The sequence below is a fragment of the Emys orbicularis genome, chromosome 10 (genome assembly GCF_028017835.1).
Source record: "Emys orbicularis isolate rEmyOrb1 chromosome 10, rEmyOrb1.hap1, whole genome shotgun sequence".
Lineage (NCBI taxonomy): Eukaryota > Metazoa > Chordata > Testudines > Emydidae > Emys > Emys orbicularis.
The window spans coordinates 33,364,048-33,391,534 of record NC_088692.1 but is presented as its reverse complement, the minus strand read 5'-3'; the positions used below and the strand labels follow the sequence as shown (position 1 = coordinate 33,391,534).

The 27,487-nt window shown below is 56.5% G+C and overlaps 1 protein-coding gene across 2 annotated transcripts in view; it reads left to right on the top strand.

Moving 5' to 3' along the window:
- The window catches only part of CLCN7 (chloride voltage-gated channel 7), a 52,564-nt gene extending 25,978 nt beyond the window's left edge, over positions 1-26,586 (top strand). For both annotated transcript variants that reach the window (XM_065411638.1, XM_065411639.1), the window contains 20 exons: positions 307-416; positions 2,372-2,452; positions 3,677-3,739; positions 5,067-5,150; positions 6,597-6,690; positions 8,032-8,096; positions 8,726-8,842; positions 9,319-9,373; positions 10,931-10,991; positions 12,891-13,029; positions 14,877-14,970; positions 18,540-18,709; positions 19,246-19,297; positions 20,234-20,361; positions 20,807-20,892; positions 22,570-22,702; positions 23,835-23,894; positions 24,858-25,034; positions 25,423-25,503; positions 25,683-26,586. In XM_065411638.1, coding sequence (XP_065267710.1) covers positions 307-416; positions 2,372-2,452; positions 3,677-3,739; positions 5,067-5,150; positions 6,597-6,690; positions 8,032-8,096; positions 8,726-8,842; positions 9,319-9,373; positions 10,931-10,991; positions 12,891-13,029; positions 14,877-14,970; positions 18,540-18,709; positions 19,246-19,297; positions 20,234-20,361; positions 20,807-20,892; positions 22,570-22,702; positions 23,835-23,894; positions 24,858-25,034; positions 25,423-25,503; positions 25,683-25,769 — 1,937 coding nt within the window. In that variant the 3' untranslated portion in view covers positions 25,770-26,586. The remainder of the gene's footprint in view (positions 1-306; positions 417-2,371; positions 2,453-3,676; positions 3,740-5,066; positions 5,151-6,596; positions 6,691-8,031; positions 8,097-8,725; positions 8,843-9,318; positions 9,374-10,930; positions 10,992-12,890; positions 13,030-14,876; positions 14,971-18,539; positions 18,710-19,245; positions 19,298-20,233; positions 20,362-20,806; positions 20,893-22,569; positions 22,703-23,834; positions 23,895-24,857; positions 25,035-25,422; positions 25,504-25,682) is intronic.
- Positions 26,587-27,487: the final 901 nt, after the last annotated feature.

Genomic DNA, 27,487 nt, shown 5'->3' with positions numbered 1-27,487 from the left:
CTTGGTGCAGTGTGAAAATTCTTTAACTCTTTGATGCCTGGAGCCTGCAGTTTCCCCTGTGATCAAATGAAAGGTGTGTTAGCGTGTTCCCACCCGGTGATTCAGTTTGTGAAGAATTTCCTGCTGTATTGCATGACGCTTGTCAGGGAAGCTGTTTAAACACTTCCTTGAAAGATGTGCTGCTCTGTGTGTATGGGTTTGCCTTGCAGTGTGCGGCTGTCTCCCGTGAGATGGTGCAGTGGTAATGGGCGGAGGAGGCGGGTTCTCCAACCGATGATATTTGAGGTTCTTGACTGTCCCTCCCAGATATTGACAAGTTCACTGAGAAGGGGGGGCTGTCCTTCTCCCTGTTACTTTGGGCCATTCTGAACTCGAGTGTGGTGATGGTTGGATCCGTTATTGTCGCTTTCATAGAGGTAAGAGTTAAGAACCAGCTGCGGGCAGGTTGGTTTGCTCACTTCCCCCTGAATCAGTTCTGCAGTGAAATATGCAGACTCAACAGCCAGTTAAACATTCTAGTAAAATCCCCCTACTTGGGGGAGTGGGAAGTCACTTACAGTTTCTTTGCCTGCATTTTCCTGTCTGTGCTCTGCTCCCCCTGCTGGATCAGGTGGCTTCTCAAATCATCTGGGCCTCAAAAATTCTTTACTGCAGGTAAAAGCAGCAAAGAGTCCTGTGGCACCTTATAGACTAACAGACATATAGGAGCATGAGCTTTCGTGAGTGAATACCCACGAAAGTTCATGCTCCTATACGTCTATTAGTCTATAAGGTGCCACAGGACTTTTTGCTGCTTTTACAGATCCAGACTAACACAGCTACCCCTCTGATACTTTACTGCAGGTAGTGCTTAAACGAGGCACGGTCTCTTTCCAGTGTGATCCTTTATTGGCTACATGAGCACAACCATAGGTAACAGCATCCAACACGGCAGGTAGAAGGAGCACAGCAAATAGTCAAAGCCCAAGGAGGTGAGGTGTTAAGGAGGGAGCTTTTCGGAACGCTGACAGTAACGGTTTGCCTACTGGATCGGATCCTCAGCTGGGGAGATGGTGCAGCTCCCTCAACATGAGTTGACCTGCGTCCGTTTACACTAGTTCTGGTCTTGGCCAGTCTCTATATTTTCTGCATGTCCAAATTTTTAAGGATGAAAAGCTCGTAGGCAGAACAATGCGCTTCTGAGACAAGCACACAGCAGCCCCCTTAAACTGCTGCCCGTCCGGAGGGGGCCTGTAATCAGGGGGAGTTATTGTGAGATGAAGGGAACAAATCACAGTAACAAGGCAAATGAGCACCATCTCCAATGGGGAATCAGGGTAACAGTACCTTAAAGCACAGTGGAGTCCGACTTGGCTAGTGTGCTAGACCTGTTCTGCATTGAGGAAGTTGAAGATAAACGTCCGGCCCTGTCTAAAGGGGGGGTGGGGCCTTTAGCCACGAGGCAGAATGGATGCAGAAATAGAGATTCACACGGCACTCGTAGGCCCCCCTGAAAGAGGCGGCCAGCTTTGCTCTTTGTCATGCCCTCCCCTTTTGGAGCAGGTCCGGAATAGCCTGGACTATGCATGGTGCTGTGGCTGTTACTCAGTGCTGACGTGTGCTGGCCTGTGCTCTTGGGGCAATCCGGCTGCCGGCTGAGTGTTAGTTCCCAAGTAGTATTGAATAGCAGCTTGGTCTAGCAGGATCTCTCGCTTTCAGCTAGGCCGTCGCTCTCCTGTCAAAGCGCCCGGCTCTTTCTATAGAGTTAAAGGAAGCCAGGCAAATATAAACCCTTCTGCGGCCCTTCTCTTGTTCAGCCCCTCCACCAGAGAATCTGCTGAGCTGGCTGCAGTGGCTTCAATAGAGTTGTCCTCTCCTTGGAGTTGGTTTCTGGAGAACATCTCCCGGGGCACGGCCTGTTCCCTAGTTGCTTCTGAAGAGGGGAACTGCCTCGTCTCCTATGAATTGATTCAGTCCACCCTGCTTCAGTACTCCTGGCAGGTCTGACTAGTCTCAGCCAGTCGGGTTTCGCTTGAGGACAGCTAACAAGTTACCTGTAAAAGCACAATAGAGGTGATGCCAGAAGAATAATCTCTCCCTGAGATTCAGGTGGCTAATCGCAAGTCCCACTCCAGGGAAGGAGCGGCTGGCTAGACGGGGCCTTGCTTCTGGAACGTGCCTGGCCAGCTGTAGGGTTTGGGGGGACGGACGGGGTATGATCCGTACAGGAAGCAAGGCTCAGACTGCCCCAAAATAGCTGTCATGTTTTCCCCCTCGCAGGGGGTAGGGTGCTGAAATGGTCAGGGAGCGACCTCCGGCCCTTGCTGCTGTCTGGGATGACGGAAGCCACTGTGTAAGGGCTGTTGCTAACGAACTCTCCCTGTGCTTCTAGCCTGTAGCTGCCGGCAGCGGGATTCCCCAGATTAAGTGCTACCTCAATGGCGTGAAGGTTCCTCATGTCGTCCGCCTCAAGGTAAGACACTGGGTTTTGGTGCGAGTGCACTTGGCAGTCCCATGCCCCATCGTCCCTCCCCCACACCAGCGTGGTAAGGCTGGCAGCATGCAGGAGCTAGGACTTCCCCCTCTGGCATTCACCAGCCTGGTCTGCCTCCACACCATGCCAGTGCCCCCGTGCGCTGCCAGCTCCCCACGCTCGTCCTGGACGTGCGCTCCTGTCCCAGCTCTGCGAGGACGTCCCTTGGCCTCCCATCTGCAGCTGATAGTGGCACCTTCTGGGGGAGAGGAAACTGGCCTGAGTCACCAGCTCATGACCCCAGCGGTCGCCATCCTGCCCAGCTTTGTGACTCATCTTGGGCAAGTCCCTTCACCTCCCTGGGGCTCTGTCTAATAAACACACCAGTGCAGATCCCTTTGGGGCCGTCTGGGGCAAAGCGCTAGGTAACTGCAATATCACTGCTGGTACTGATTGTATGGGGGGGGCTGCGTGTGCATGCTTGCGTCTTGTAGCCTCCTGTACTCTGAGCCCAGCGTAGGCTGCTGCTCTCCCACCCGCTCCCTTCCAGTGGCAGTCAGTCATCGCGTGCACCCATTGGCAATGGGAATGTTGTCTAAAGGCACTTTTCCGGTCTGCAGGCCCTACAAAGCAACCTGGGGGCTCAGCGTTGGCCATGAGATCTCTCACACAGCAGAGCTTTGCAAAGTAAAATGGCTCCCCTGGGTTGGATCTGAGCGCTCAGAAGGGCTCCAGTAGGCGCATGGGGGAAGCTGGTGCTGCAAGTACTTGCTGACCCCTGGATGCAGGGGGGGCAGTTATTGGACTGCCCAATCCTCTGTAACGACCATGACTCCTGCCCCGCAGTTCCTCCAGAGAGCTGGTGCTCCGCGCTGGAGAGAGGCTGCTTCAGCAGAAGTTTAGACGGTACAGCTGCAGCAATGAAACAGCAAGTCAAAGACAAGAGCCAAAGAACTCTTTGCCATCACTGGCTCCTGCTGCTATAGCTGCTAGCTTGCTAGCTACCCGCCTCACCTATTGCCTTGTGAGTGTTATTTCCAGGGAAAAGAGGCTGTAACCCCATCTTCCCCTTTGTTCTCTCCCAGGTACCTGGATTGCGGGGAGCAGCCGTGTCTGTTTTGGAGCTCTCTGCGCGTCTCCCAGCAGCCCGGCGCTGAGAGTGACTGCCTCATGACTTGCGCTCTCTCTCCTGTGCTAATCAGGGACTCTCTCCTTCTTTTCCAGACCTTGCTGATCAAAGTCTGCGGGGTCATTCTGTCAGTGGTCGGAGGCCTGGCTGTCGGGAAGGTAATTTACCCAGGAAGTGAATCTAATTCAGTCACCTTCCCAAGCTCGCTGTCGGTGTGTAGTCACCCCTCTGTGCTGCACTCTGGCCCCGGGAGCTGCTGCTGTCACGCTTGTGTGTCTAGCTCGAGCGTTCCTGATGCCTCAGTTATCGCTAGCATCTCAGAGTGGCTCCATCCTAAGCGGTTTGTTTCACGTGGATACATGTATCCGTTTATCCTGGGTCAATGACTTTGCCACTTTCCCCTTTGCTCTGATGCCCCTCATCAGTGGGCTGCCTGGAGGTGCCTCCCAGAACAGCAGGGCTTCTCAGCCTTTTTCTTTCTGAGCCCCCACCCCCCCAAACATGCTATAAAAACGTCATGGCCCAGCTGTGCCACAACAACTGTTTTTCCGCATATAAAAGGCAGGGCCAGTGCTGGGGAGTAGCAAGCAGGGCAATTGCCTGGGGCCCCATGCCACAGGGGGGCCCACAAAGCTAAGTTGCTGAGGCTTCAGCCCTGGATGGTGGGGCTCAAAGCCCAGGGCTTCAGCGTTCTGTCCTGGGACCCAGTGACTCTGTCAGCCCTGCTTGGTGGGCCCCCTAAAACCTGCTTGCAGCCCCCTCGAGGGGCTCCAGACCCCTGGTTGAGGACCACTGCAGTACAGCACCAGCAGTGTGCTGTGCTTTCCTGGGGGACTGGGGATCAGGGGACCCTGGATAGTGGTGATGTATCCCAATGACATCTGCTGACCTGCCAGGACTCGGAGGAGATGGGCAGGGGAGTTGCAGTCCCTGCGGCTGTCTGGTTCTTTCAGTATCTATATTAGAGGCCATCTAGAGACTGAATCCTACAATACTGTCACTGCACCGTTAGGTGGCCTTCCAGAGAGTCCTGCTGGGACGTCGCCGGGCAGAGGTGCAGTCACTGGTACAGTCTGGGGTTATGACTGGAGCTTGGGTCCACTCTGACGCAGTCCTGGGGATCCTCTGCATTGATAGAGACAGCTCTTCAGGAGTTCACGCTCCGTGCTCTAGACAGCGTGGCGGTTTGTCCAGGCCTGCTGGACGTTATCTTTAGAGCCACTTGTTAGAACTAGGAAGTATGGGAGTAAGGTGAGGCTTCCACTTCCTGCAAAGAAACCTCCCCTGCTGGAGCCGGGGTTGCTTCGGCCATAGAATCCCCGTGTGGCTGCAGTCCCTCGCCGGCTGTGCAGAGTGGCTTTGGAATCGAGCTGGGGGCGTGGACGGGATGCACAGAGTTCACACTCTGAATGCCCGTGTCTTCATGGTGAGGCTCCAAAAAGCGAAGCTGCCTTTCTCCTCTAACGTCTGCTTTCCTGCCTTCAGGAAGGGCCAATGATTCATTCCGGAGCGGTCATTGCAGCTGGGATCTCGCAAGGAAGGTCGACTTCTTTGAAGCGAGACTTTAAGGTTGGTTAGCTTGCTCCCAGAGTCTGACTGGAGTGAGAGTGTGTGTGTGTGTGTGTGTGTGTGTGTGTGTGTCCCCGCATGTGCTGGGGAAGGAACTGTGGTTACTGGCTCATGACATCTCGGGAGGACACGAATCGATCTCTGGTCCAGTGGATAGAATCAATATAGTGAAGTGCTCTTCACCTTCCTAGTGCAATCTAGGGCCAGCCAACTAGCTCGGCTGAATCCAGAAGAGCCTGCCCTACTGAAAAAGTGGAGTAGGGTGGTGAGATGGAGATGGGCCTGCTGCAGGCATGGGTGCTGTGGACTTCCATGCAGACAAAGCTCTTGGCCTGTTGTGCTCCCCAGGGTGGCAGGGGCCAGGAACCCTGCTCGAGCAGTCAGCGGCAGGTGGCTTGGAAGGAGTAATACTGGCCTATCCTGAAGGTGGCTCCGTCCAATCCTATTTGCCTTAAACTATTCCAGTTGCAATGCTCTCTGGGTACTTATCCCACAATTCCCAGCAGCAGTGCATTCTGGGAGGAGCTTGAAATGAATATATTCTCCCCCCTCAGCACCCACTGCAGCTGTGCTGGAGAGAAGGGTTGTGTGCACTGGGGAGAGCACAGAGGAGCGGTGGAACGTCCTTCCCCTCTGGGTCCGGCATTGCTAGTGAGGAGGGCAGGGAGCAGTGCAAGGCAGGCAGGCAGTGAGAGGCTCCCCACGTTGCTACACTTAATTCAATTGGCCGCTGATGTAACCGTCTAAGTGGTCTCAGCAGACTGAACACGCTGCCGCTGATCTGTATCAGGAAGCGAAAGCCTTGATGGCAACCCCGTGATGCTGCCATCTGGGCTAGGTGGCCCTTGCGAAGGGGCCCGCTGGCTGGCACTGGTCCCGTGTGCGCTCTGTTTGAGCATTGGCTCTGCGGCTGGGGGAGGAATCCAGCTCAGGTGGACGGATACACGCTAGCCCTGCTCCAGCTAGCGCACTAAAAATAGCCGTGCGGCCGTGGCATTGCAGGCGGCGGTTTGCTAGCTGCCCGAGTGCATCATCAGGGGGTTGGGTGGGCAGCACAAGCTGTCACCGTGTGGCTGTGGCCACACTGCTGTTTTAAGCGCCCTGGCATGAGCAAAGCTAGCCTGTATCACCCCGCTGGAAAACACGCTCCCGGCGGCTCTGCGACATACCCCCCCAGGGGAGCAGAGTGCACAGTGTGTCTGCTTTTATTGGTTCACATCCTGGCTGCGATGAGTCATGTGCTGCCGGGCAGTGTAATGAATTATTCCAGGGGTATAACACCCCTCCATGCAGCACGGGCAGGGGTACGGGGATAGCTGTGAGCAGCGTCCTCTGCATGGGAGGAGAGCAGCCAATGTCAGCCTGTTTTCTTCTCCATGCTGATGTGACGGGGGCACTCTTGGGCTGCTAGCAGCCGGTAAAGCCGCTGTCCTCGTGTTGTTTCAGATCTTTGAGTACTTCCGCAGAGACACGGAGAAAAGGGACTTCGTCTCGGCCGGAGCGGCTGCTGGCGTCTCAGCCGCTTTTGGCGCACCAGTGGGTAAGATGTCTTCTGATGCTGTGTGTACCCCTGCAGGCCAGACCCTGCCCCAGGAGGGACGCTCACCCCCCCACTAGGGGCAGTTGGCAGAGATCTGGGTCACCCAGACTCGTGACTTTCCCAGCCCTCTTGTGATGGGTGGGTTAGTTAATCACGCTTAGAGGGGAAGTGACCTGTGCTGGATAGAGCTTGGAGCGGCAGCTTTGGGTGCTCTGCATTTTGTTCTCAGGCAGTGCTTGAAACTGCTGCTTTCAGAGCCGTGTTCCCATGTAGCGTGGCCAGACTAGAGAACAATGGCGGCTCTGTCCGTCTGTCCCTCTGCTCCTGCCCATTGAGCTCGGTGGCAAACAAAAAAAGCAGCATGCAGGCTGCCTGCCTCTGCTGGGCTTCTGTCTGATGCCGACGGGCGCCCCTGGAGAACAGAGAGAGGGAGCTGGGTCCTGACATGCAGATACAGCCAGAATGCCTGGCTACCACTTGGCCCTGTTACTGCTGAGTCCGTGAGCCAGCCAAGAGAAACCCAGACAGCGCCAGTGAAGCGGAGGGGGTCGTGCCTGGCTGGGTAGGGCTGGGAGAGCTGTTAACCCCACCCAGGGACTGCGGAGCCCTCCCAGGAGGGGTGTCAGTATCGGTCGCTACAGGAAAACCCGTGCGTGTTCCCTCCTCTGACGCGAGCCTGAAATCTAGGCGTAAAGTTGAGTGTTAAGGAATGAGTTAGTCCCCCAGAGAGCCGTCCCTGCTCCCTCCCCCCCCCCCCCCCCCAGCAGCCCTTATCCAGGGTGAACCCACGCCCAGCATTGCTGCTCCTCCCCGCTGAGTGACTGGGGAAGTGGCAGGGTGTAGGCCGAGCGCAGTCACCAAAGGGCAGCAGGCTTTGTCCCCACAGCAAAACCTTCCCACTGCCATGGAGGCAGGTGTCAGAACGCCCAGCGTTTCCGGCTCTTCGCCGAAAGCGACTGTGTGAGATGCTCCCCCAAAGCCTCCTGGCTCCAAGTGCGGTGGTGGCATGACCGAGGGCTGCTAGCACAGACGTGCATCTGTAGCTGTGACCCTCCCCGAGGTTTGGCCAGCCACTGGCCTGCTTCCCGGGCTCAGGCTGGTGGGGGTGGTCCCCTGTGTCAACAGCCACAGCCAGGCATCAGTTCCTAGTGCGGGTGTGAAGTCTCCAGCCCCGTGAAGCTGTGTCCCTGGTCTCTGCACACCCGAGGGGCAGGTTCCTTCCAGCCCATGTAACTGGGCGATCAGAACTCGCCCTGAAAGGCCCAGCCGCTCCCGGGCAGAGAGGTGGTAGCTACCCGAGCTGATCCATTACAATGGCCCCATGGCCTTTTGTGTCCCTAGGGGGAGTTCTTTTCAGCTTGGAAGAAGGTGCTTCCTTCTGGAATCAGTTCCTGACATGGAGAATTGTAAGTGTTAGCAGCCTGAGGCAGAGGCTGGGCAATTGGCTAGGCACCGGCTTCTGAAAAACTCAGCCGCCAGCTGGGGGTTTAACTGGGGGTTTCACTCAGGCCGGGGAGGGGCAGGATGTCTTGTCGAGCGAGGGGCCTGCGCTGGGTAGACACCCCCCCCGTCAGAAGGGGACTGTCGGGTGAATCTAGGCCTTGACTGGTGTAAGAGTCTGAGACCAAGACAGAGGATGCTGATGGTTCCCCTCCCAGAGAAGCTGCTTGGAGTCCTGCAGTGGCCTGTGCCGGAGAGGTGGCAAGAGGGAGATGGGACGTAAAGGGAACAGCGCAGAAGAGGCGTGAGGCACTTGTGTATAAGCACAGAGCGCAAGGTGCTGCATCACCCCCAAGGAAGCTATGGCTCCTGCCTATGGAGCTCACAGCGTAATAGACATGCTGATTCGGGCACCAGGCACTGGTTGGGGGTGTGAACTAAATCCTGCCCCTCCCTGCTGTAAGAACACTTTGGGGAATGAGCGGGGCCGAGGTAGGCCCCTGGCGGATGGAGTGGGGTTTGGAGGGGTGTGACGGCAGGCAGCCGAGGCAGCAGGTTGTCTCGTGCCATGATGCTCTCTTGCTTCTCTCTGCAGTTCTTTGCCTCCATGATCTCTACGTTCACGCTGAATTCCATCCTGAGCTTTTACCATGGGAACCCCTGGGACCTCTCCAGCCCGGGTCTCATCAACTTTGGAAGGTTCGACAGCGAGGTAAAATCGCTGGCCTTGCTGATGAGTTCGTGCCGTCACTGGGCAGGCACATGCCCCGTTCCGGGCATGCTCTGCAGCCTTGCAAGTAGTGGCAGGACCTGAAGGCAGCAGATGGGGCCATGCACTCCCTTTATGCCCTTCCCCTGAATGTTTGACAGTATGAGGCACCTCAGGTTGGGGGTGTCATGCTGGGGCGCGGGGGCTCTGCAAAGGCCAGATGCACCCAGATCCAAACTTCCTGCCGAGCAGCCTCTTGGAAGCATTTGTCCAGCCCTCAGTTGGAAGCATTTGTCCAGCTGTTGCTGGGCTCTGGTTCTGCAAGCGCGGGTTCTGTGGGGCCTGGGAGTGAGAAGCCCTGCTGCAGCCATTGCTCTAGGCAGCTGCCAGCTGTAAAGGCCTTGAGCAGAGGCAGTGACTTGGCACCGAGCAAACCGCTGTGCGGAAAGGTCTCCAAACCGATTTCTCCTTGTTTACAGAAACTGGGATACACGTTCCAGGAAATTCCGATCTTCATTGTTATGGGAGTGGTTGGTAAGATTGGTCTGCTCGTTCAATTGAGTTAACACCTCTGAATAATCCCCTGTCCTGAAAAGCTGCCTTAGCCCACTTCCTGAGGAGAACAGGAAAGACATTAAAAAGCACAAAAACAGAGGGCCCTCAGGGAGCCTGCTGCTGCTTGATGCTTTCAAGGGCCACAGCTAGATTCTCTGGCCAATCTTGATCTTCCATGGTGAAGGCGAAACCCCTTAACTTTGTTCTTCCCCCTTAGAGCCTGTCAGGGTGACATTGGTCTGAGGTGTGGCCCCCTGAGAGGCTGGGGGAAGGAAACTGGTGTTCTAGGCAAAACTTCCTGCCCGCTATGAGTCTGTGGGCAGGGTGTTTGGAACGTGAACTGTGTGAGAATTATTTTCTGATCACGGTTTCCGTACAGCCCTCTCCTGCTGCGCTGGGCCAGCACACATCTAGAAATCTGTCTGTCAGCTGCAGCCTTGCCTGCCTCTACCTCAGTGCTCTGTACAATCAGGTGGCTGCTAACAATCCACCACTGGATTTAGCAAAATGACCAGAAGCGCAGGGAAACGCCAGGCTGGAGTCAGCGAGGAATTGCTACTGACTTTCCTCGTAGATAACTTTTCCTCGTAGAAGCTACCCTTTGGATCGGACTGGACCCCAGCCAGGATGCTGATGTCACCTGCTTCTTTCACTGCCCTGGGATCTGGATGGTGGTTGGATCTCAGACCTTCCGCCCATTACTCCCTGCCCAGAACAAAAACAGGAGTACTGTGGTCTCCAGTTGGCTGGCTGCCGTAAGGCGACAAACTCTCCTAATGCCGTGTTGTGTCTGCGCATTGAAACACACGCGTTGGAACAATGAAAACTACCATTACCACAGCAACCCTGATGCAGCCACATTGCACGTCCCAGTATACACTGGAAAATGTGGCAGTTATAGTCTACGTTGGGCTTCTGAATAGCCTAATATGCTGTTAAAATTCTCAATCATAATGTTGCATTAATGCATCATGCCGATCTATGACCTTCGTGTTGTAGAAATAAGATCGGGCTCAGGCGTTGATTTTCCTTTAGTGAAGAAACGAGAAATAAAGGGGGAGGCCAGGTGTGTGGATGGATCTTTCTCAAGGAGGCGCGCTCGCTCTCATTCTTCTCTCCCCCTCCAAAGCAGTAGAGTTAAATTTTGACTCTTTCAATTTTGAAGTCTCCGTAAACTGGAGATTTGTGCCCATAGGGAGAAATGGCAGGAGCTTGTGCAGTTTCTTCTGTGACTTTCGGCTTGCTCTCCTTTGTGGCTTGACACTGAGTATTACAGTAGGAAATTGCTGCTTTTCCCTGGAAGCTGCTGCTGTCAATGGTTTAAAAACGTTGTGCTATTGATAACATGTTGCTGACGAGGCCAGAGAACTGTCCAAAGGAAAACTGAGTCAGGAGAAATCTTTTTTTTTTTTTTTTTTTTTAAGATGTGTTTAACTCTGCATGTAGGAAAATCCCAAATGTGGCATAAAGGAATATTGGCTTCTTTCAAATCTACTCAGGAGGTTTTCAGCTGTTTTCCCTCTTTCCTGCTTGCAGGTGGAATTCTCGGCGCGATATTCAATGCCTTGAATTACTGGTTAACCATGTTCCGAATCAGGTAAGAGCCCAAGAGGTGCTAAATAAAACGAAATCCCTCAGTATTATCATGGGTTGTGTTCAGGTTGGGGCTGATTAACTGAACCAAAGGGCGTTCCTTTCGTTCCTGTAGCCCTGTAGCTTCAGATCTGGTAAGTGACGTGGGTGTTAGCATGTGGTCACTCACAAAACTCAAGTGCTTAGAAGCAAGGAAGTGATAGCTAAGGATGCCATCGCTTTATAACGCACTAGAATCGACAGCTACTATCGCAAAGAAATCCATGTTTCATCACAGCTGTAACTCTGACTCAAAGTAAATATCCCTTCCATCATCTCCTGAAGCAGAAACCCCTCTGAGAAAGGAATCTTCTATTACATGTGCCCATTCACAGTACAGTAATCCACCTAAAATACATATCTAAATTCAATGACTCTTCCATGCTTTCCTATTGAACTGTGTATAACCACGGTTTCTTGAGACGCGTTGGATTTCATTAGATTCTACTTACGACCTGTAAGTATATTAACTGATGCTGCAACTCCCATGTAACAGTATCTTTTTGAAGAAACATGTCGATTCTGAAGGCTGAGGATCAACTAACAGACTTTAGAACAAATCCATGGGTGAGAGTTCAGGTGATGGTGATCAGATGGATTTCTTTGTTCTGATGCAAATACTTATGTGGACAATGCGATTTTCTTAACCATCCATTTCTTTGCTGTTCAGTATTTGGGTTATGTGCTATGTAAATGCATTGGGGAACATTTTCAAAAGCTCAGGTCCCAGTGAGCTCCTAAATCACTTAGATGCTTTTGAAACTGTCCCCATAGTCACTTTGCTTCAAAAATCAGTTAAAATGGCTAAGCTTTCTGTGTTGGAATACCTCCCTCCCCCCTCTTGGGACCTGGCTTCTCATTTATCCACCACAGCTCATCTTTCAAGAGCAATTAGTTCAGACAAATAACATCCCGTGCCTCCTGGGAGGATGGGGGAGTGCTTGTAACTTTTGCAGATGGAACAGACGGGAGTTGAGGGATTCAGAGCAGACGGTACGTTCCGTGTTCGATGGTACTGTGAACGTGTTTGTGGAGCCAGAAGTCTGCAGGACAGTTAAAAGTATAAAGGGCGATTTCCATGCAGCTCCTCGTTTGTACAGCCCCAGTAACATTCAGACGACCTTCCGCGGGGCGGGATAGCATCCAGGAGCAGAGCTGGGGAAGGGGATTATTTACCTTCTGTGGACAACTTGGGGGGAGAGAGAGAGAAGAGAGCAACAAAAATGATCAAAGGTTTAGAAAACCTGAGCTATGAGGAAAGGTTAAAAATAGCAGGTGTGTTTAGTCTTGAGAAAAGACAACTGACGGGGGGGCTGGTAAGTCTTCAAACGTGTTAAGGGCTGTTATAAAGAGGACAGTGATCAATTGTTCTCTGTCCATCGAAGGTAGGACAAGAAGTAATGGGCTTAATTTGCAGCAAAGGAGATTCAGGTTAGGTGGTAGGGAAAATGTTGTAACTAACTCTAAGGATAGCTAAGCACTGGGACAGGTGACCAAGGGAAGTTGTGGAATCCCCGTCACTGGAGGTTGCTAAGAACAGGTTGGGCAAACACCTGTCGGGGATGGTCTAGGTTTACTGGGTCCTGCCTCAGCGCAGGGCGCTGGACTAGATGAGCTCTCAAGGTCCCTCCCAGCCCATCATGCCTATGATTTCCCCCTTCATTTGGGCCTGTGAAATCCTGCTGCTTGTCTGGTTCCCGCCCCTGGGAGGTGGCAGCCTGCACCAGTCACTCCCACGCCCCCCAAGCCACCAGCAGTGGTTGCAACCAGTCTGAAGAACCAGCTGACCCGGGGGTGCCTTTGGGAAGCAGAGAACAGCCGGGAGGTTGCTCCCTGTTCACACGGCTTGTGTCTGACTCTGCAGGTACATCCACCGCCCGTGCCTGCAGGTGATCGAGGCCATGCTGGTGGCGGCTGTGACGGCAGCTGTGGGGTTTGTGATGATCTACTGCTCTAGCGACTGCCAGCCCCTCCAAGGGGATTCTGTGGCCTATCCTTTGCAGGTAGGAAACATGGCTGTGAACCCCCTGTCCCCTGCACAGTGTCTGTTCCTGACTGCCCCCTAGAGCTGGATCGGGTCACAGCACAGCCACGTGCTCAGAGCTCAGGGATTTTCCAGGCCTGATCTCTGCTGCCTGGCTTGGGAGCTGGCCTCAAAGGGGCCAGACTAGGCCCAGGCAGGGGGGAGGTCTCCGTAGCTTTTTGATAAGCCAGGGGGCTGCAAGCACTGAGGGAGCAGGAGCGTCCCCTGAGATGGGCAGTGAATGAGACAGGGCTCCATACATGGCAGAGGAACCCTGCCTCATGCAGGGCCTGAGCTTCCTGGGCTCCCATTATAGGCAGTCTAGCAGTGCTGGGCAGGGTCATGCAGTGCACATTGAATGAGGCTCTGCTCTGCTGGGGGGGCATGGTTCACGGAGTGCATGGCCAGCAAGGGGGGCCTGGCAGGGTCTGGCCAGAGACTCTCAGTTTAAGGGACTACAACAGAGAAGTGGGTAACTTCATCCAAACTGTTGCTGGAAGATGCAATCTGCAAACCAAGCACTCAGTCGGGAAATGACAAAGGTAAGGTCACCTGTGCAGCCTGAACTCTGCCCCTTGTGCATCAGCATGCCCAGAGTAGCACAAGATGGCATGTGTGTATCTAAGATTGCAGAGAGAGCTGTATGCTTGAGGGAATAGTGTGTGATCAGCTGATTGGATAAGACTGGGGTGGGGGGGCTGAACTAGAGGTCTACGCGAGCTCAGTGGCCTCAACACAGGTTTCTAATGGAATCTAGCTGGGATTGATGATCCATCCTAGTGCACCAGCAGAAGTGAAGGCTTTGAAAATAACATGAGCCTTAGAAGAATCATTGAAGTGTAGGACTGGAAGAGACCTTGAAAGGTCATCGAGTCCAGTCCCCTGCCTTCACAGCAGGACCAAGTACAATCCCTGGCAGATTTTTGCCCCAGATCCCTAAATGGCCCCCTCAAGGATTGAACTCACAACCCTGGGTTTAGCAGGCCAATGCTCAAAGCACCGAACTGTCCTCCCCTCCTCCACCCCCACCCCATCTTGGTAAAGGGGTCACTGATAACATATTGCCGACTGCTGTTAAGGAACATCTAAAACTACTAGAAATCTGTTAGTCTTTAAGGTGTTCCTCGTTGTTTTTGTGGATACAGACTAACACGGCTACCCCAATACTTAAAACTACTAGAACGGCTAGAGATGGGAGAGAGATGTCTCACCACCCTTTCTGCTTTCCCTGCTCCCCTTTATAGCCAGTAAGTGTACTCCATTTGTGACAGTCGTTCAGCTAGTAAAGGGGAAGAGGAAAAATAGTAATGTCCCAAATTCTCAGCTAAATTTAGCTAGATTTCAACTTGACCATGACCCTCTACATTTCTGAGGTGGGTAACACTGTGCAGGTACTGAAGTGAGAGGCTAGGCCTAGTGTGCTCACCATTGCAACACCCAACTGATTTTGGAGTGTAAATCTTTTCAAAAGGGATTTAGGCATTCTTAATTCCCAAGTGCCTAAATCCCTTTTGAAAATATGTGGGCTCCTAAATCAGTGACGCTTTGCACCAATGCGTACAGAAATAGTTAAATACCTTTAAAATGTTGGGCGTAAAAGTCTGCCTAGCTGAAGGCAAATGTACCGTGCTAGCGATGCATGTGGCTCCATGAAACTCTGCACATCTGCTAGTGGGGTGTATTTCACCAGGTGCCCAGGAGCCCCTTTCACTCCTGCCTTCTCGCTCTCTGCCGGCTCCTCTGTCCCCATGTGCCACACATCCCAACAGCGATCGTCACGTGGATTCTGCCAGGTCTCACAAGCCAGCCTTTGTTTTTTCTCCCCAGCTGTTCTGTGCGGATGGAGAATATAACTCGATGGCCACCGCCTTCTTCAACACGCCTGAGAAGAGTGTCGTCAGCCTCTTTCACAACCCCCCAGGTCGGTTTTGGCTCGGCTGACGGGATGCTGAGCTGCAGGCAGAACGGGGCGGGGGCTCGGGTCTAGTGGCAGGTTCGGGGCAGCAGACCCAGAATTAGGAAGCAAGTCGCATTGCTCGGTTTGTGGTCAGACGTTCTCGTGTTAGCCCAGCCCTGCCGAGTGAGCTCTGTTCAGTAGTGCTCATAGGCTCAAGGGACCATTGCAATCATCTAGTCTGACCTCCTGCACATTGCAGGCCACAAAACCTCACCCAGCCACTCCTGTGATAGACCCCTAACCTCCGGCTGAGTTACTGAACTCCTCAAATCAGGGCTTAAAGACTTCAAATTACAGAGAATTCACCATTTACCCTGAGCTCCTGTAAAAAGATCCTCCCCGCCGGCGAATAGCAACCCTCCGCAGAGCCTGCTGGGTGTACAGGCTCCGGGGCTGTCCAGTGTGTAACACAATAATGGTGGTGGTGTCACATAGGAGCCTTAGGGTATGGACTAGGGCCTATTGTGCCGGGTGCTGTACAAACAGAACAAGGACAGTCCCGGCTATGCAGTCGTCGTGATGGTGAGCTAAGCGCTTAACCGGGGCAGTGCCTGCCCAGCACAGCTCCCAATCACAGGGAACGGGAACAACCCACAGATCAGCCCAGGCCAGATGGTGCTAGTGCAGAGCCATTCACACTCGCCATGACGCGCCCTCCACGCCTCTCGGCAAAGCTTTAAGAACAGAGGCAGCAGGAGCCCCTCATAGCGTTTACAAATACCCTGCTGTGCGATGTCCTAAATCTTTCAGCCTGACCTCCTCAGAGGAACAGAGCCTAGCTTTGTTCATACTCACTAATTCATAAAATGCAGTTGTTTGCGAGGCGCTTGCTGTTCACTAGCGTGGATCGGGTGATCTGCTCTTGAATACGCATTGAAACAATCTAGTCTCTAGCCAAAGGTGAATAGGTCAGGTCTGAGTAGGAGACCTGTGTCAGAAGACTTGTGCTTTTATGTCAATGGCTGATTTGGGGCTTTTAAAAGTCAAGATCTGGATTTGGATCTGCAAAGTGGTGTTGATATTTTATTGATGCTCCCACAAAAATTCCCCCTCCCTTAGCCTGTGATAAGCACCCTGTCTGTGGGCACATGCGCTCAGACAGGCAGGATGAGAGCTGGGGTGTGTTAGATTGTGTATAGATGGGACCTTGACAAGGAGGCTGCAGTGTCCCATGAGCACTCCTGTTAAATATCAGCCAAGCATTTTCCATTCACCGCCTTCAGTCTCTGTTGAGCCGTTCTCCTTCATGTGCTCGCTCCGAAAGCTGGAGTCTGTTCTGGAAATGTTCTTGGCTGCTTCCTGTTTGCTAAGGTCTCTCTCCCCTGAACGACTTTCCCTTCTGGTCATGTTTGGAATGTGGATTTTACTTTTTGGGTTGCTAGAAATGAAATCCCATTTCACAGTCCCCCGGAGAGTCCTGTCTGGGTTTGCATTTCTCGGCTGATGTAATGCCTGGGTAACTTTAATTGAAAAGGCACAAGTTCCACCTCTACCCTAGTAACGGTCTCCTGGAACGGCCGCTTGAATCTCATGCCTGGTCTTTCACTGACAGCTGATGCACAGAGATGGCTGTCACTTGAGTGCACTGAACTGGCAACTTCAGCACTGGTTGCACTCAGTGGTGGTGACTTTCCTATGGAGATAGGATGGGACCCAGAGAACTTGTGGTGCCCCAGACCTTTCCCTCTCCTGTCTCAAATCTTGGTTGACAGTTGCTGTGGAAATGTTCAAAGGGGGTGGGGTGGGGACGCTCACCTTCTTGACACTCTTTAAACAGCTGTTGCCTGAGGACACAGATCCAGGGAGTGCTGGGGGGGGACTTCAGGGCACTGCACAAGAGCCTCTCTACACAGGTGATGTCCACAGCTGCAGTATGGCTGGCGAGACTTCTGTGGCAGGCAGCACGCACAAGCAGCAGGGGGTGTCCCTGGTGAATATAGAGCAGGAAGGTTTATTGCTCTGCCTGGCAACAATCATGGCACAGCACTGTAAAGAACACAATATGCCGGGTCGAATTGGCTTCCGCAAAGGAAAACGGGATTAGACTTCTGTGGCCTTCTCCAGAACTGGTTGTGCTAAGTTATCTGGGCTTTCCAAAGTCTTTGAAGTCCCTCGCTAGAGGCTGTTAAGGAGAGTACGTCCTCCAGGGCGAGGGTCAGAGTATTGTCCTGGGGTAGAAACTCTGAGAAGCAAAAAGCCAATGGAACAGTCAGTTTGAATTGTGGCCAAAGGCTAACGGGGGAGGGGGAGCAGGTCCTGGACTAGGCCTGGAGTTCAATATGAAATTAACAACCTGGAAAGGGGGGTGAGCGGTGAGGGCGAATCATAGAAAGGACGATTGAGAGACGCATAGAAGGGGGAGTGAGCTGCATGCGGGCGGGCGAACTGCTTGACAGCTGGTGGGTAACCCGGTGGGAAGAGGAATTGGACCTGCTCCTACAAGTGCCTCAGTCTGAATTAACCCTGGCAGCTCACCGCAAACCTCTGCTCACGGGAGCAGAAATCAGTTTAGGAATGAAAACGAACCCCCTGAATGAGTGAGCCGCTCCCCCAACATAACCGTGCCAGAACTGATCAGCCCTGTCTGAAGGGGCAGGGACAGGCGGACACAGGGAGGGGCGATGAAGACTTCCCTGCAGAGACTGACCCAACGAGCAGTGTTTCATGAAGAGATGAATCAGGTCTGGGAAAGGCCTGCTGGCTAACGAATGGGGTGGGGGCGCATTCATGGGTGCCCTTTGTTCAGAGCAAGGGGATTTGGTGCTATTGAAGGGCAACGGGTATAAAATAGCTTCAAGGAAAGCACAAGTAACCTGCGGCGCCCTTGGCCAGAGAACATCTGGGCCAAGAGCAGAGCAGGGTTTGGAAAGGCCTGGCCCTTGTATGGACCATGAGAACAGCTGCAGTTACAGGATTTTTTTAAAGGTTTTAGGGCTGTGAACCGTCCTGCTCCAGGGCATGAGCTGGCTGCTGGGATCGGGGCAGGCTGTCTCAGGTTGGGGCTGCGTTCCGAGTACCTGCCTGCAGAGGACTTGGCGATCGGAGCCAGCCAAGGGACGAGATGGGGAAAGATCTTGTTCTTTGAGGGGAAATACCATCTTTACTTGTGAGACGTCTACAGTGGCTAGGTGGGTCCATCCCGCTGCCATGACCATTAATGGAGGGGGATTGGAGCAGGGTGGTGAGGAGCTTCACGGCATCCGGGGGGTGGGGGGAGGGTTGTACCATCGGCTCTGCCCTTTCTCAGCCCCCTCAGGGATGCTGTTCTCCAGGGTGTGCGATGACAGACAGATGCGCCTTGCTCTTCTGGTCTGACAGGCTGGTGGGGCTGGTGTGCATTTGCAGGCGCCCATCCTCTCAGAGCCACGCCGTGGCAGTAATGGGGGGCTGCTAACGAGCTGGAATGTGCCATTTAACGTTGCAGCTTGACAGGGGAGCTGGCAGCAGCTGGTCTAGAACAGCAGGAATCTCTGAGGTGTGGAAGGGGTGAAACCAACCGCCTGGGCCTCTCCTCTCTTTTCCCCCCCCCCCAGGTTCTTACAATCCCATGACCCTGGGGATGTTCACCCTGATGTATTTCTTTCTGGCCTGTTGGACCTATGGGCTCACCGTGTCGGCAGGTGTCTTCATCCCTTCCCTGCTGATTGGAGCTGCCTGGGGACGACTCTTTGGCATATCGTTGGCCTACCTGACCAGTGGAGCAGTGAGTTACCCCCCCCGGGCGGGGTGGGAGCTCTGACCTCCAGAAATGGAGCGCTGACAGCGAAGCCACGTTTTGCTTGCAGATTTATTAGTGCTCCGTGTCTGGAGGTCAGCTGAGGAGCTGTGGGGGCGGAGGTCGTGCTGGAGTTTTAGCTGGGTTAGTGGGCGAAGGAAGAAAGACAAGCTTAGATACTGCAAAATGCCAGCTAGAAAGGGAGTGGATCCTGCTTGCTGCCCTTCACTGCCTCATCCAGCAGCAGCAGCTCCTGAGCAAGGGCAGTACAAGTCCTCCCGAGTGGCTAAGGCTCCCTGCAGAGCGTCCCTGGGGCAGTGCTCGCTGGAGCTTGGCGAGGCTGTTGTCAAGGGGCCTTTGCCGCTGTGCAGTGTATTGGATGCTCCAGCAGATGGGTGGCTGTGGCTTTTGTTGTCCGGCCTGGGGCTGGCACGTAGGGTGGCTGCCTCTGCTGCTGTGGGGGTACAAGTTGGATGGCTCTGACCCACCCCGTGGAACTCGCTATTCCTGTCTCTCCTGTTCAGATCTGGGCCGACCCCGGGAAATACGCTCTGATGGGGGCCGCAGCGCAGCTGGGTGAGTTCGGCTCGCCGTTAGGAAACGCCCGGTAGGAGGCGTTTGTTGCGTTCCATGGAGACTGGGCTGTGTCCGGATGTGTCTCCGCTGGGAACATCTGGTGGAAAACCCAGCCTCTCTGTGCTCGGAGTGCTGCCGGTCAGCTCCAGGCAGCGTCGGCAGCTGACTGCTGTGGGGGAAAGCCTTTCGTTTAACGCTGAAGGGAATCGTGCACCTGGCGTGTCAGGGGTTCAGCTTGTCCTGTGAACTGGGGACCGAAGTGCAGCCGCTGGGAGGGGGGTGCTGTGAAGGGAGGGGCTGTTAATGGAGAGCAGGTCTCCCAGGAGTGGCCTGGGCCTGTCTTGTTATAGGGCAGCTGGTGGCATGGCACAAAGCACCTGGTTGCACACGTCAGATTTTGCAGTGCAGGCTTGTCTGTTCGCTGCCTGATTGTGTCCAGCGTGGAACCACAGAGCTCCCTTGGGTCCCCTCGCGACCCATGAGTGGCTCCCCACAGAGCAGCACCAGCTGTGGGTGCTGCCCCTCGCTCTGCGCTGCCCCTCACTCTGCGCTGCCCCTTGCTGCTGCTAATGTTAACGCCTGGCATGGACGAGACCCCGGTCCAGCAGCAACCCAGAAAGCAGAGCTCTCCATACAGGCACTGAAGAGCCCTAGCAAACATGGCGTCATCCTGGGCTGCAGGTAGCTAGGCAGGGTACAGCCGATGGGAGCCAGCTAGCGTCCTGCCCTCCTGCTAGGCTCTGTGCCTCCATTCCCCACCCACACACAACGCAGGCACTGCCCCACCCCATATGCCCTTCATGGAGCCATCGTCCCCAGAGTTCAGGTACATGCAGCAGCCATGCTAACGCCCCAGCGCAGGGGCTCAGAGCCTTTGTGGGAACCTCCCCTTGCTCTCCCTCCTGGGTCCCGCCAGCGTGTGTGCCTCTTCCTTAGGTGGGATAGTGAGAATGACCCTGAGCCTGACCGTCATCATGATGGAAGCGACGGGCAACGTCACCTACGGATTCCCCATCATGTTGGCGCTGATGACGGCTAAGATCGTGGGCGACTACTTCGTGGAGGTGAGCAGCCCGGGCTGTTCCTGTTCTGAATGAGGGCCAGCAGGCGAGGCAGCAGCTGCAGGAGCCAGCACCTGCTCTCTGGTTTGGGGCTGGATGCGAGCATGGGGCTGGCGGAGCTTCGGGAGCCTGCTGACTGGTCGTGGCTCGGCACTGCCACCTAGTGACACAGCCTGGCTGGGCTTGCCCGGGGAGACCACTTGATTGGTGGGGATGTTGGGGTCTTTGCCAAGCTCCATTAGCCTGAGTGGAGCAGAGTTAACACCTCCTTAATGGGCTGTGGCTGGGGTTAGTGACCTGTCAGCTGAGCACTGAGGGGCTTTGGCAGCGCTGCATGTGGGAAGCCCAGGGACCAGACCAGGCTCGAGCAATTTGGAGGGAGCTTGTGGCCTGTATCCATGCCATGCCTGCCCTGTGGCTGATTGCTTTGCCTCTCCTCCTGCTGCAGGGTCTGTATGACATGCACATCCAGCTGCAGAGCGTTCCTTTCCTGCACTGGGAGGCTCCAGTGACGTCTCACTCCCTCACGGCCAGGTAAACGAGCTGCCGTTCTGCAGGGCTGCTAGGCCCCTGGCCATCTTCCTTGGAGCCCTAGTGGGTGCGTTGGACAGAACAGCCCCTGGCACCGCAGCGAGTGGGGCTGTAGTCTGGCAGGGGAGAGCAAGTGGAACTCCGTGCCCTGGGCTGCAGAGCTCCCAAGACTGGCTGGTAACAGAGCAAACCGCGCAGGAGGCATCCACCAGTTCAAATTCCCAGTGCCGCTGGGTCTGAGAGCTTTGAACATGTCTGCCAATAGGTCTGGTGGGTCTGTCCCGTCCTGCCCCACCCCACGTCAGTGCAGTGGCACCAGGACAAACCTGAACTCTCTTACCGCTTCTTGGACAGTTTGATTAGAAAGGGAAGGGGGCGGGGTGGCAAGGGGTCCTGGGGATTGGGACTGATACAGGGCCCCCCACTGCCGGACCAAGGGCCACAGAGACAGACATCTGGACAGTCTGATGGTGTCTGGGTGTCAGCCAATTCTTATTAGCTGAGTGACTGCTTCACAACCCACTGGTGCAGGGGGTTGTATTCCCCGCGAAGGGGGTCTGCCTCCCTGCCCTCCCCAGCACCCAGCTCGGACTGGCGGCAGGCGTAAGAGCGGCATGGGGGCGGGGCCTCTCTCAGGCTGCAGGGCTGTGTGCGTGGTACTCGCTGCCTGGGATCTGGGAGGTTCCTGTGGATAGAAAGCTCCTGGGGGAGGAGAGGTGTGGTGCTAGGGCTGGGGAGACTCCCCAAAGGGAGAGCCCGCACAGTGCTCTATAGAGCGGGGTGGAGCTGGGTTCTCAGTCACTGCTGCCCATTGGATGCCCGGGCCTGCGTCCGCTCGCTGGATAGTGCCTGGTTCTAGAAGTAGAGGCTGCCCTCTAGTGACAGGCGAAGGAAAGTAGCCGTCTGGAGCTCCTCTCGTCTAGAGGCAAACCCATAGAGACGGGTTTGTGCACAGAGCCTGCCAGGCCCTGGGGAGGGCAGATCACAGCGAGGGCAGCTGTGCCATGTGCGGACCCCTCCGGCCGCTCTCCTGTTTGTCCCGTTACGCTAGCTAATGTAGTGTTCGTTTGGGAGTTATTTGTGGCTGTGGTCAGATTGGCTGCGACCTTGGGGGTTTATCCCCTTTTTCTGCAGCGTGGGACATGGGGCACCGGCTGGGATCTGGGCATGTCTCCCCAACCAATTCCCTGCCTTAGCAGGGGTCCCGGGCACTGGTGGCACCTCAGCCCCTCCTGTTCTCTGCCTGTGCACACGACAGCTTAGTCTTCGGTCTAGCTAGGGTGTCTGGGCTCAGCGCAGGGGTAGCTGCATCTGGCCCTGGCTGTGCAGAAGAGCAGACTAGATCCCCGATCTGGCCTTAAACTCTGGGACACTGGAAGGCTGCTGCTAAGTGGCTCTCCTGGGCCGTAGCATGGGGAGAATGTAGGGAACTCGAAAGGAGCTGCAGACCCAAAGGAAGAACCTGGCCTGCCTAGCATGTTAAATAAGGTCCACGTGATAATGTGGGGACCAGGGCCCTGCCTGGGATAGGGTGGGGAGTTGACTTTTGGCTGGGGTGTTGGGCACTGCCCTCTGTCTGGGCCGGGCAGCACACTTCCCCTCTCTCTCCCCCCCCCCCCCCCACTGGTGGGGAAGAGGCTAGTCCCAGCCCCCCGTCACCTGGCGCTCTGTCCCCTGCAGGGAGGTGATGAGCGCGCCCGTGACCTGCCTCAGGAGGATTGAGAAGGTGGGGACGGTCGTGGACATCCTCAGTGACACATCGTCCAACCACAACGGCTTTCCCGTGGTAGAGAGCAGCCCGGACCCCACGCAGGTGGGCAGACCACTGGCCAGCCACCGGCCTTGCCCCAGGACCATGGGCAGCTGAAGTAACACCCACAATGGGGGTGGGGGTTGGGCCACTCTGCAGCGCTTGGGGTGCAGCCCAAACCGCTGAATCGGGCCAATATTTGGCTGCCAGCGCAGGGCCCCAGCTGGCCGGAGACCTGGCAGCTGCAGTGACGTCTCCCTGACCCTTGTGGGCGCTAGGGGGCCTTCACCAAGCCTCCTCCCATGTGCACACCGGCCCAGCCCCCATGGTGCCCTAGGAGCCCTGGGTTCATGGGCACTGGCTGCTCCTGGCGTGGTTCTCTGCACCGACGTGGTGCTCTCAGGCTGGAGGCTTCTCTGCCCTGCAGCTCCCAGCATTGCTGCTGCCACCAGTGAAGCCGACCCAGCGTGAGCAGTGATGGGGAGAAGCTGCAGGACCTTGCTGAGCTGGCTGGGGCTCAGTCGTCTCCGGGGAGACGGTCATGCCTTCCCCATCTCTAGCTAGGACTCCCCTGTGCCTCCTGCACTGATGGGCCCCGTGACCTGCTGGCTGGCAGCCAGGAGCCAAGGGGGTGGTATGGGGGTGACCCAAAGTGCCACTGTTCAGAAGTGCCGTGGCTGGGCACGTGTGTCTTAGGGGGGGGGGTAGACACCAGGAGAATGCCCCGCTCCCCAGCTAGCCCCATGGTGCGCGCAGCAACATGTGTCCCATTGCCAAAGCCTTGGTGATGCATGGCCCTGCATGCTAGCATCTTGCACCAACTGGCACTGGGGAGCAAACCCTGACTCTCCGTCAGAAACCGGCATTCCCCGCTGATCCCAGCCCCCGAGTTCCCCACCTCCCCCCTTGCCCTTTCCTGGGGTACCCAGACGCTCTTTGTGCAGCCCCTGGGGACAGCGAACCAAGTCCTCCACCCCGCTCATGCTGAATTGCTGCCGTATGGCGGCCTCTCGCCGTCCCTGGGGCTGGACACTACGTGGCGTATGCCCACCCTGGGGCTCTCGGCTCTGCATCCCCGTAGGCCTGCCTGCTTGTAACCACGGGGCGATGAGCAGCCAGGGCCTGTCTCTGGCCCGTCGGGCTGATTGCTGAGCTCTCCTCGGCCCCTGCCCATGCCTGGCACTCTCTCTTGCAGGTGGCGGGACTGCGAGGCCTGATCCTGCGCTCCCAACTGATTGTTCTCCTGAAGCACAAGGTAAATGACTCCATGCGATCGGGAGCCTTTCTCCTCCCAGGGGACTCGCTGTAACGGCCTGGACGGGCACCGTTGGATGTGACCCCTCTGTCCCTCTAGTGGGGTGCGTCCGGCCCAGCCCCTCTCCTGTCCTCTGCCCAGGGCTAGCTCAGGGAGGTGGCATCAGCCTGGTTCAGTGAACCAGGAACCAGACTCCCCTTCCCTGTCGTATTGCAGGGGCTAAACTGTCCTGGATGCCCAGGTACCACTGGGCGTGATGCCCATCACTTCCCGTGGCAGCTCCTGGCTCCTCTCCCCCGCTGCTGTTGAGTGGGGCAGGCTGTAGCTAGGCGGGTCGCCAGCTCTCTGTCGGGGGGCTGCTGTTCCTACAGGTGGTGAAGGGTCCCCCTGACTCGCTGCCCAAGGGCGAGCCGAGCATGTCGGTGCCATGTGGTGGACCCACCGTCCGCTAGGAAATGCTTGTGAGCACCATTCTGCGCTAAGGAGACAATCTCCTGGCCAAACAGACTGGGAGCCTGGAGATCGGGGCTCTGTCCCCGGCTCTGCCAGCTCTGGGGCAAGTCCCTCTGCCCACCGGTATGGTGGAGCCCGCAGCCTCCCTCGCAGGGGCTGTCGACCTGCCTGCCGCGCCCCAGTGCTGGGATGCAGTGAAGTGGGCTGGCCCAAGGAGTGTTCCGGGGCGAAGGACGCTTCTCCGTTTGCTCCATTACGTTCTTGCCCCGTCAAGTGGCAGCTGCCCAGTTTTACCCCAGACTAACTGGATCTGCGCAGTGCTGGGATTCCTGCTGCCCGTGGACAGTTGCTGGCCGCTGCTAGTGGGGAGGTGGGCCTGCAGGAGCAGAGTGCGACCTGTCGGGGTGGGAGGCAGCTGATCTGCCAGGTCAGGACCCCCGGCAGCCGAGCAGGGCACTCCTGGCCGGCTTGGAGCCATGGCACCTGTACCAAGGGTCTCCCCTCTCCTAGGTCTTTGTGGAAAGAGCCAACCTGACCCTGGTTCACAGGCGGCTGAAGCTGAAGGATTTCCGGGACGCCTACCCCCGCTTCCCCCCCATCCAGTCCATTCACGTCTCCCAGGACGAGCGCGAATGCATGATGGACCTGACTGAGTTCATGAACCCGTCGCCCTACACGGTGCCCCAGGTATGGCTCGCTGGGGGCAGGGCATGGCGCTGCAGATCCAGCTTTGGGAATGAGCCAGCGGGGGGAGGGCGGGCAGAGCCCGGCCTGCTCTCACGGCTTGGCTGAGCCAGGGATCTCCTCCCAGGGGCCGAGTCAGGCCCACTCCAAATGGGAAGAAAACACCCCTCCCCCGGGGCGAGTGGGGCTCAGTCCAGTGGGGCTCCCTGCCCCACGAAAGGGCGGGACGAGAGCCTGTTACAAAGGGGCTGCTCAGCCCCCTAGGCCCTCCCGGGGGGCTGGCACCACGAGAGCAGTGCTCCCTGCTTGACCCCATGACCGGCAGCTCGCTCTGCACGTGGCTGGCAGCCTCCAGGGCTCTCTGACCTCCCGGCCTTGCTCTGGGTTGCAGGAGGCGTCTCTGCCAAGGGTCTTCAAGCTGTTCCGGGCGCTGGGCCTGCGGCACTTGGTGGTGGTGGATAATCACAATGAGGTGAGTGGCTGGCGGCTCCGGGGCAACGTAGTGCCCTGGTGGGTTCCCCCGGTTCCATATGGGGCAGCCGGCTGTGGCAGAGCCCCATCACCGCGGGGCCGGCGTCTCTGTCCACCAGACACGCGCCCTGGGGTGAGCTGTGCGGGGCGCTCATTGGTCCTCTGCCTCCCTCCCTGCAGGTGGTCGGGCTGGTGACCAGGAAGGATCTGGCGAGATACCGACTAGGAAAGGAAGGGCTGGAGGAACTGTCCCTGGCGCAGACATGACGCTCCTGGGGCGGTTGCTTTGCCGTGGTGAGCCCCGTTCCCCTGGAGGCGTCGGCAGGGAGCTGGTCCCTGCAAGCTGCCATGCCACCTGGTGCATTCGGCACGAATGCCCAGCCCCTGATTGTGCGTCTTGTCCGTCGCCGTGTTCCCATTTTACTGGCTGCCTGTCCCCTGTGTCGGCTGGGCGTCGCTGCAGCCTCCTCTCCTGTCACCCGAGGGAGCAGGTGCTGGGCAGGTTCCTGGTTTCCCCCCTCTGTGTGCTGGGCCCTTGGAGCCGCTTTGAGGCTAGAGAGCAGTGGGGTGGGGAAGCTGAGCCCAGTGCCCTGGGGGAGCGTGAGCATGCTACGAAGCTGGGCAGCAGACGTCCCACTGCTCACCCCCTGCCGGCGCATTACAAGCCAGAGCCACCTCCGCATCCCGCGTCGCCTCCTGGAATATGTGCTCCGGACTTCAGGAACCAGAATCATGTGGATCTGACCCAGTCTGCAGCCACCATTGACCAATGTCCATTCCGCCTGGGCCGCCTCTGCACCAAAGCCTTTACCCGGGACACGGGCATGGGAGCTGGCAGGGCCTGGTCCAGTATCTTCTAGCAGGGACCTTGCCAAGCAAAGGCTCCCTGGATCCATAGGCCAGCATCTGGGGACCAGTGTCTTAACGCTGCCCACAGCTGAGGTGGCTTTTAACCCTGCGTGCGAAGGGAGCAACGTACCCCAATTCCACAGCCCCAGCCTTGCAGCTCGGCGGGTCTCCGATGACACGGACACACACAGACGACTGAGCAAACGGGCTGCCAGGGACTGGGTGTGGCTGGCTTTGTCACGTTCTGCCGCCAGGCCCCGTTTTGGCAGTGGCATGTCTGGGCCTGTCTGAGACCCTGGGCCAGCCTGTGGGCACAGCCCCTCCTGGCACTGCCTGTGCTGTGCGTCTGACACGACGCAGCCCCACCCCCCGCCCCTCACGCCCTCTTGTCTCTCCCAGGCGGGGGTCACCCTGGGCGTCCTGTGCCTGGCTTCCCTTAGGCGGGGGGCTCCAGGGGATGGGGCAGGGGGATGAAAGGAAGAGGGATCTGCCTTGTGAATATTTATGGGATGAAGTGATGCCATGTGGGACGCTGAAGTGGAGCATTTACAAACAATCCCCTGCTCCCAGAGAGGGGTTCGCCCCAGTCAGGCAGCCTCTGTCCCTAGCTCCTGTCCGTTGTGCCCGCTCTCCTGGGCTCCACTTAGTGACGGCAGCACAGGGTGGGTGCCTGAGGTGCAGCTCATGCTCCTGGCGAGAGGGGGGTGGGGCCGAAATGCACAGAGACCGTAAGAAATAAAATCACTGGAACCAAACCGCTGCTGCCGGATCTGCTTTTCCGTCTGCGCCCCATCCCGGCCGCACCACTCCTGGGCAGCCCGGTGAGATCTAATGGGGTCAGGCCGGGGCAGGGAGCAGTGTCCGGTTCCAGGGGGTAGACTCAGGAAGAAAGAAACGGCTCTGCATGACTGGGGCTTAGCTTGAAGTCATCCCCACCTCCGCCCAGCTCAGCTCCTGCCCAGCAAGGATGCCCCGTGGCTGAGGGGAAAGGCCGGGCCGGTGTGTGCGGAGCCAATCGGCACACTTGAGCTCGCCGCATGGCGGTCCCAACCTCGTGCGAAGCCTTTACAAATTGGGGTGTGAAAGTCTGGCCTGAACTCACGGCTGCTCTCAATGCCAAGCAGTAAGTGAAAGAT